The sequence below is a fragment of the Rhododendron vialii genome, chromosome 4a (assembly GCF_030253575.1).
Source record: "Rhododendron vialii isolate Sample 1 chromosome 4a, ASM3025357v1".
NCBI lineage: Eukaryota > Viridiplantae > Streptophyta > Magnoliopsida > Ericales > Ericaceae > Rhododendron > Rhododendron vialii.
This window is the reverse complement of record NC_080560.1, coordinates 25,532,919-25,542,328: the sequence shown is the minus strand read 5'-3', so window position 1 is coordinate 25,542,328 and position 9,410 is coordinate 25,532,919. Positions and strand designations below refer to the sequence as shown.

The 9,410-nt window shown below is 37.9% G+C and overlaps 1 protein-coding gene across 1 annotated transcript; it reads right to left on the bottom strand.

Moving 5' to 3' along the window:
- Positions 1-555: 555 nt before the first annotated feature.
- Positions 556-7,606, bottom strand: LOC131324467 (uncharacterized). The gene is made up of 6 exons (XM_058356438.1): positions 7,156-7,606; positions 3,418-3,546; positions 3,179-3,299; positions 2,977-3,058; positions 1,095-1,248; positions 556-990 (listed from the first exon to the last, which is right to left on the bottom strand). Exons 1-6 carry the CDS (start codon positions 7,462-7,464, stop codon positions 856-858), a joined length of 930 nt encoding a protein of 309 aa, XP_058212421.1. The 5' UTR covers positions 7,465-7,606; the 3' UTR covers positions 556-855.
- Positions 7,607-9,410: the final 1,804 nt, after the last annotated feature.

The following is a 9,410-nucleotide window of genomic DNA, read 5'->3' as shown; positions in this document are numbered from 1 at the left end:
GTTTTGATTTCTACCCTTTGGTAATTAGTTGATCTATTTTCACTCAAGGATGTAATGTTTTTGTTCATTTATTGAAGTTATTTCATCTTATTGAAATTTTTGTACAAAGAAATTCTCTTATTTTTTAGGGTACACAATTCTTTGCCAATATCGGCAATTTTTCAGCAAAGAGACTCGGAGAATTTAGACTTTCCTAGCAGCTTGAACCTAAAGCCACATCTCCTCTGCCCTTTGGCACTTAAAAAACAAACTCGATAGTAATCACAAATTAATCACAAATCGGTTTCATTTTACATTAAGCACTCTTACACGGACAAGCCATCATAAAAAGATGACAAGGAACTATTCCAAACCGTTTTTATGTCCACTATACCAATTGAATGGGATTGCAAACCCTTGGGACCTAAAGGCCAAGGGTTTTACCCGAAAATCCTCCAATCGAATGGTTTTCCTAGTAGCTCTTGGGACCTAAAGCTGCATCTCCTCTGCCCGTTGGTACCAAAAATAAATACACAAACTCGATAGTAATCACAAATCAGTTTACATGGACAAGCCTTCATAAAAGATGCAAGTAACTATTCCCAAACCCTTTCTATGTCCACTATACAAAATTGAATGGAATTGCAAAAGAATTGAAGTGAACATTTTTACATACACATGCAACGGATATATCAGCAAATGCAGCTGTTGCTCTCGAAGGGAGATCAATGAAGTGTACAATTTTGGACAACGGCCCCCATATTAATCACAATAACAATGCATCACTACTTTCCATTTAAGTGCCATGACTGTACCTTCTCCTGTGCTAAAGAAAAAACACCCTAAATTCACAACTCATAATTTGTAATCTTCACCTCACACAATCAGGCTGGATGCAGGAATTCCGTGCATTTGAAACCACTCAGGCATGTTGAACTTTTCATAGAGTACAGGCCTCACATCCTTCTGTAGAGAAAGATGCTGGAGGAGGGGAAGAATGACCTTCAAGAGCTACATATGAGTACCATACCAGAAAATTGCCAAATAAGATGGGATAATAATACAATAGAGAATCAAGAATCATTTGATTGCAGTGCAATAAATAACCGCCTTACCTGTTCATCATAGGGGTGTTCGGCAGAGAATGAGATGCACGGTAGTCCATTTAGTGGTTGTAATAAGAAACTGAAAGGATTGTTGTCAACAAGAACTACTCGACACAAATCCTTAGACAAACAAGACAGATCCTTGACATGTTCTCGAAATTCCCTGTGATTTACAAATTTCATAATACTAACAAATCAACTTGATACAAAAATAAAAAAATTACACACATTTTCGTTCCTTGTACGGGGTGAGAAGGCTAAATTGGTTACAGACCTAACCTTTGGCATTAAATGCACAAAGTTGCTCTCCTCTGATTCAAAACACAAAATGCTCAAGGTTAGTAGATAACAACTTTACCGAAGTATGAAATGTGTTATCAATCATGCCTAAGGCCTTCAGTAGCTTGGTTAGCCTAAGGTAGAATCTAGACAGAGCTCAACTTCACCCCATTAGGAACCCATTATCAATCATGCCCCATGTCTTCAATGGCTTGGTTTGAGCCTTTTAGTACATAGAGTTCAAAAGCCTATAGAAAGGTAATTAAAGAATCTGAAAAGTACGCATTAATAATTTATTCTGAAAAAATGGTCTCCTATGCATTCTATTACTAGAGCTTTCTTTATCTTGTTTAATGTCCAATTCTCAAGGAAGAAACCTCGTAGTCACAATTGTGTCATAGAACCCCTTCTGTCTCTTTCTTGAGACTTCTGTATTCAGGGAAAAGCCCTTGGGAGAGAAATTATTTGAATCAGAGGAAAGAGCTTCATCCATTAATTTTGATCTGTTTTACCTCTTCTCTCTTAGCCACTTGCTTTCTCCCTAACTTTCCTCATTGTAATTGTCACTGACCCTATCTTCGCTCGTGTCAAATTTTTAAACGAGGACTACATACCTTCAACAACTAAACGTGTGGAAACATAAAATCCACTTAAGGTGGGTTTATTCGCGATGTTATATGCCACGTAGATAAAGAAGCCAAAAAAGAGTTCTTAGTGAACCATAACTTCAATGAAATCAGAAAATATAAAGGCTTCATTCTGAGTGAAGGCTTTAAAAAGATGGTCTCCAATCAACTGAAAAGAAAGGCCTCCGCACCATGTTACTGTGCAAATTCATTAGTGGGATAAATGCCTCCACTCTGAGTGGAAGCTTCTAAGTTGGTATATAAAAGAGCCTTTACCTCCACTCTGAGTGGAAGCTTTCTAAGTTATATAAAGAGCCTTTATCAAGTACTCCACACAACAGAAATCTCAGTATTTTAAAGTGGTTCCTTTTTTTTTTTTTTTACTAAAGCCTCTGTTATTACTGTAGAGGCTTTTAAATCCTCCAAGAGATGGTAGCTTTTACATTTGCGAAACATCAAAGCTTCTACTTAGATGGAGGCCTGCAAAGCCTCAAACCAAAATGGAGGCTTTACCTGAAAAGTATCCATTTGTTTTTTCCCTTCAGATTGTGCATGGTGTGGCAAAACCAACCCAATACTGGGAAATAGTTTACAGTCAACAGTAATATGGAATTTTTTTTCCAAAGACAACAATTTTTGGTCAGATACTCACTTTCTTGCGTAAGATGTGAATATGATACAGCTGATACTAGTCCTAGTTAGTCTTCGAAGGCAGGATGATATTTAACTAAAAAAAACTGTCTCCCAATATGTATTGGTGTACAGACTCATGCATATGATTTACAAGTAACGAAAGTTTTGTACTACTTAATAGACTTAATATGTACCTGCACAATCATACGGAATTATAAACATGACATCAATAGCCCATTCATTTTCAAGGATTGTATTGTTGAATGCAATGGTTGTTAAAGACATAGCATAATTACTAGTATTAGCTATTAGGATGCAGCCAATAACAACCGCCAAGTGGTAGAAATACTTACATGCTAACAGTTGAAGGCCGATAAAATCTAAGGCAAAACTGATTATCCACATCTATTAGGTCAACGAGTGGTCTAGCGTAGTCTGTGCGGCTCACGAAGAGAACAAGTAACAAAAGGTTAGGGAGTTTGGAGATGACAATGGGTCCCCCAAACCCAATGGAACCGAACAAAAGGAGGGGCACATTAAGTTGGGTAAACGCACCTTCAAGACCAGCAGTAAACAGAACGACATCAGCAAATTCACCTATTTGTTTTAAGAACTTGTGCAAACCAGGTCGCTTGAAGACTGTCACATAACTGACCTTAGGATTTCCTTGGAATTCCTTCATAAATGGCATTTTGAAAACTGCATATTAGATAAAATTACACATGATAACTGGTCTCGGAACTAGAAGAGGGAGGAAAAGGGTGGAAATGAGAGTGATCAAAAGACTGACCAACCTTCTCTGAAGATACAAATTTCAATTCAAACCACTCCAGTCCACCTGCAATTGCAGTACTACGAATAACAGCAGGCAAGCTAGACGTTTCATAGGCACATACTAGAGTTTCATCTAAGTCAAGAACCACCTGCACGAGGACAAACATGTGGCTTTATCTTTTTCTCCTTTTGGCTTGTCTTTTTGTGGGTCCAAGGGCAAAGTTAAAGTTTGAATTTTAGCGGAAGTTTTTTCTTCACTAAAGAGGAAAGAGAGATTTGTTTCTCAACGATGTGATATATACTCTAGGCTTACCCCAGTTAGATTTCAGGGAACTCACCAAATGAACTTAAGGTGAATGCAGTGCTAGATTTAGCATAAAGTCTGGCACATATATCCTTTTAGTGACTAAAGTTGGGTTCTGTACCTAATGCATAACGCACTAAACAGAACTGTTACATAGAACAGACTGGCAAATGTGTAGGTACCATCAACTTCAAAGGGTCATCATCTTTTTTTTTTTTTTTTTTTGAACAGCAGAAAAAGATTTTATTAACTTAAGAAACATAAGAAGTGTTACAAAGATTAAATGGATTTGCAGAAAAAAGGCATCACAACGAGGAAGAAGCATCACAACAACGTTGGCACCCAACCACTCGACAATCATATGCCTCACCAAATCCAAAATGTAAATGGTTGGAAAGGTTCCAACCAAACTACACAGAAACAAAGCTCCCTAGGACAGGCCCTAGAGAGAATAACCGTAACACAGACAAAGATATTGTAGGAGGGCCTTGAACTCGTAGTTCAGTCATACAGACAAAAGGATAGGCACAAGATTGTGGTTGATAAATACCTTAGTTTTCGAAACAATTACCTCACTTTATGGAAAAGAAGCAACTGACCAAGTTCTTTTCCATCAATCTTCCCCCATAATCTTGTTAAATTGAAGTTTTCTGTGACATTAACTCTTCATTTTCTTGTAGTAAGAGAAAACTGTGTAAACCCACATCAAGCATTTCAAAACCCTTGTGTCCCAACTTGGGTCTATGGGCTCTAGCATAGCACATTTCCAGGTTTAGGCCTTAAGTGCTAATGACAGTGCAAGTTAGCATTGCCATTACACTTTTCATTTCAAAGACATCAGAAGGGTGAGAGCCACAAAAACAACAAAAACGCATCATGAGTCAAGACATGAGAAACCCATAATTTCCTGAAGCTTGAAAGATGCACATTTTTTTCTGATTGATTCGTTATTCTCTACACTTTCTACACTGAACGTCAACCCTATCTGGAATGACTTAAAAACACTACAAGCAACTAAGAACACTACAACAACCTCCGTGAACAGAGCATAGGATTTTTCAGTAATTTGAGTGTGATAAATGGAATCATTACTCTCCAAAGCGAGTATCTATTAGTAAGCGGTTTCCTTGAAGCTTGGTCACTCCTACAGAAAAAGCATTCAAGCCAAGTGGTAGAAACACATCCACATAAACAGCAGAACAGACATAAGCAATTGTCATTATTCAAATAAATGTCAAAAGTCCATAGCATCCCCCCCACACGTGCTTGTTTTTTATTTTCTTTGTTTACTGCAGAAAATCTCCTCTGATTGTGTAGAAGCACAGCCATAGATTTGGCAGAACAGACAGAAAAGCAATTGTCATTTGTCAATGTGCAAATAAAAAGATCAAAAGTCCATAGCATCCATCCCCACACGTGCTTGTTATTATTTTCATTGTTTACTTCAGAAAATATCCCTGGGCTTCATATTCATAGGAAGTCCTCATAAATTATAAGGCTTTTCCACCGAAAGTTATGCTGTTATTTTGCAGCATTTCGAAGTCAAAACTTAGATGACTAAGGAGTACTTATGTGCTAATGATAGAACTCCAAACAGAACAAGAGTTTTGTCATCATCCACACAAAACTCGAGTTTCATCTCATCCTATGCAATTAGGTAAGGTTTTAAGGCCACCAGCCACCAGTGTCATACGCCAAGGAAAAACTTCAACAACAACGAATTAAAAATGAAGGGATATTACAATACCACTAGCAAGTCCAAGTAAACACTATACTATCAGTCCCTCAGGTTGATACAATCATATAACTCATAGAAAGAAGTTGATTACGGATGGAAGTTATGACGTACAACCTAGTAACCTACATACACACTATTGACTCCAATTTCGCAAGAAGTTGTACAAGATTTTCCGATGTCGGACCGTTTTTCCACCATCTCTCCTAAAACCAATTGGTGTTAGGGAGGGCTTTAATTAAGTCTTTTATGGCATTCAACATCGCACCCACAAGTCTGTTTTTAGAGCGGTTGCAAGGAGTGGCATTATGTAACCAAATCCATGAGGACATTCTGGGCCCAACAATTCCTCCCTCACGATGATGCTCCTGCAACTCGAACCCATGACTTCTTGGCTTTGATACCACTTGTCGGACTGCTTTTCTACCATCTCTACTAAAACCTATTGGTGTTAGGGAGGGCTTTAATTATGTCTTTTATGGCATTCGACATCGCACCCACAAGTCTGTTTTTAGAGCGGTCACATGGAGTGACATTGTATAACCGAATCCATAGGAGCACTCCGGGCCCAACATCCAATACCTAGTGGATACTGTAATTTCAAAATCCCCAACTAAACTAAGTAATTCACCACCGATATGCAATATGCTGCTGCTTGCACTAACACGATTCATTAGTACATAGCGCATGCAATAATTCAAAAATTGATATTCATATTCCATAACATATGTTAACAATAGTTACACTATCAGTACTCAAAATGAACTAAGGCCCTAAACATCAAATCTGCACTAGGGTTGATGGTCAGGTAGTAAGTAAGCTTACTCCCACGTGGTTTTGCGACTAGGAGGACATGGCTTCAAGTCTCCCGAGCGGTGTTTACGGCGATGCTAGGAAAATCATGTCCTCAATGAGCCTGGAGTCAGGCTATGATTCAAAGACATCTTGCCGGAGTGGGTTGCTACCCCTCATTGCCGGGCTGTCTAGGTACCACCTCTTCCCATGTGAAGATTCCTCACGTGACGCAAAACGGGACCCGTCACGATCCTATTTTTTACGACCCATGCCGTTCATTTTAGACTTAAAGTGCAAACCATCAATGCAAACACCAGATCGATCCGACGGACATTGGTAATGGCCTCGTCTAATCACATTTGACTGTCCTTTTGGCTTTAGACAAATACGATTAGTTCACACGGATTCTGTTGTCCGATCAACCTGACTTTTTCTATAAATGACGCAAGTGTCGAAACCTGCAAAATGAACCGTTTAGATTGGATCACAAGAGGAATCGGTCACATGAGAGGATCTTGATTCCTTTTGGTCATGCTCAGGGAGGATCGCCATGTAATAATCGCCCTCTCAAAAATTTTGTTCCAGAATATTCAAAATTTCAAACAATTTGTAGAACGTCAATGCTCATTGACGTAATTCATACTAATTCACAAACATCAACACTGAATTTACTTGAACCCACAGTTATTGAAGACAATCTGCGAACCTCATACTTATTTGAGATTACTATTTCCATTTAAGTAAATACAAAATACAAAATACAAAATACAAATCCAACGTGGACCCACAAAAACCTGAATTTAAGTTTTTCAAGATTTTGACAGAGACAGAGTAGGACCTTTAACGTGGAACAAACACCACTCAATTCACAAAGTTTCATAATTGGGAAGTCATAAAAGCTTCAAAAATTTTCCAAAATCGTACCGTTAATATCTCGATGGCTCGACCACCGCCGTTAGTGGTGGTGTTGGCATCAGCAGGTGTGGTGGGAGCCACGGAAGAAGGCGGCGGCGACTCGAGCTCGACGTGGGGCAAGGGCTTGAAGGAGAGGGAAGGAGAGGGGAGAAGGGTGTGGCGGAGACCTATGGAGGAGAGAAGCTGAGCCAAGGAAGGGGAGAAGGTGAGGATCTGGAGGACGATTTGGGAGAGAAATGCCAGCCAATTCACGAGAGCTCTCCATAGTTGCAGTGACCACGGCGCGTATACTTCTGCCTGCGCCAGCGGATGTGCCATTTGGAGAGAGAGAGAGAGAGAGAGAGTTTGAAGAGTTTCTCTACGGAGAAGAAAGGGAAAAAATGAATAAATGATCGGACATGGTTTGTGACAGCTGGTTTTAAATCTGAGAGGTTTTTGGGTGCCGGGTTACCTGGTACCACTGCCACAGTATCCATCAGCGATCTCGGCCATGTAAACATGATTTGGACGATTCGGATTTTTGAGGGAGAAAAAGAGAGAGATTAGGCGGGTGATGGGATGGAGAATAAATTTGGGCCGTCTAAAGTATGTTTGAACGGCTGAAATTGTGACTCATACTGCAAAAGTGATACTCGCTTAGATCCAGGGCAGATTCCCTTGCGTGCCCCCACTTCGGATTAAAATAGTTTTGTTATAATTTTGTATATATTAGCATAATTATGAAAGTGTGCTAATATATAAACATACACACATGAATATATCTCGAAAATACACATATAGAATTTATTTTATGCTTGAATTTCATCATATGATGCATTTATATTTGTTGCTTTACGAGCTATTTGTTTATTCGGAGCTATTCTTTCTTGATTGTCTTTATTTTAAACCGTCTGAGAGAAACATATTTAAATAAAGTCATTAACAAAACTAGCTCGATCATTTTAAAATTTGTCATTTTATAGAGACTGACACATACATTTTTTTTTAAAGACTGAGTTCTTTATATAGAATTTAGACTGTTTACATATTAAAAATATGGTTAAAAATTAAGCTCTCTAATTTTCAATCCGTGTAAACCGATGTGAAGATTTTATTTATCTGATCATTTAATGATAAAAAGTTAAAATTAATTTTTGTTTCTAGAGCTCTCATAATCAAGTATTTGCTCTAAAGAATTCCAAATAAAAAATAAATTTTTAATCATAATAGCCCTACAGATAAAAATTAATGATGACTCTTTAAAATAATATGATCAGAAAAATAAGATTTTCGAACCGATTCAAACAGATTGAAAATTCGAGCATTTAATTTTTTTAAGAAGGTTTATATACTAAAAAATATGGTTGAAAAATTAAGTGCTCTAATTTTTAATTTGTTAAAACTGGTGTGAAGATCTTATCATAAATAGTCATAATTAATTTTTATCTCTAAGGCTTTCATAATCAAGTATCTGCTCTACAGGATCCCAAACAGACCTTATATGGCATTTTCCGTCCAAATTTCTAACTTCCGTTATCTATTGGTCTAAGTAGGTAACGATATGATAGTTGAGAGGATAAAATCGTCAAATTAATAGTTTAAGGGCTAAGTAAAGAAAATGTGCATAGTTTGAGGGATAAAAAAGAAAAAAACTCATGTAATTATTGATTTTTATTTTATGATCGGTGAACAAAGAGTACCATGTTTGGAGCATTTTTTTTGGACTTGTTCAAGTTTCTAGTTATTCTAAAACATTGATTGTGAAACTATTTATGTTCTATGTTGGTGGGTGATTGACCTTAAAACTTATTAACTTCTTTGGGGTATGATAATTAACCGTCGAACACATATACTTTCTTGAGTACTAAATGGTAATTTTAGTATGAATGTTTTTCTTTTAAATTTGTCACCTTGAACTCAATCATGACTCCACCATTGTAACGTTATATCCCATTTTCTTTACCATACCAATAGTTCAACATGTGGGATCCATCCAAAGTCACATATTTTGATGGTGAAAAGTCGTTCATTAATGGGCACAATGGGTAGACCTGTGAAGTGAAGTGCCACATTGCTTACGTATTAAAGTAATATAACGAAGCGTGAGGGCATTCCTCACTTCAATAGCTAGCTTTTGGGGTTGAATTTTACCCAAGACCGTATAACATGATATCAAAGCCGGGTATGCCAAGGATGGGTAGGGAGCGTGTCCCTGGCCTGCATGCGACAGGTGCTGCCGAGTGAGCATGTTGGGCGTTAGGGAGGTGTGAAGCGAAGTCCCACAT

What these genes read in the sequence shown, in the direction of transcription:
- LOC131324467 (XM_058356438.1), bottom strand. Translation starts at nt 7,464, where the DNA reads ATGGCACATCCGCTGGCGCAGGCAGAAGTATACGCGCCGTGGTCACTG. An exon ending in CGGCCTTCAACTGTTAGCAT is followed by an intron (nt 1,249 to 2,976) that starts GTAAGTATTTCT and finishes TGTAAATCACAG; the next exon opens with GGAATTTCGAGAACATGTCA. An exon ending in AACACCCCTATGATGAACAG is followed by an intron (nt 991 to 1,094) that starts GTAAGGCGGTTA and finishes ACTCATATGTAG; the next exon opens with CTCTTGAAGGTCATTCTTCC.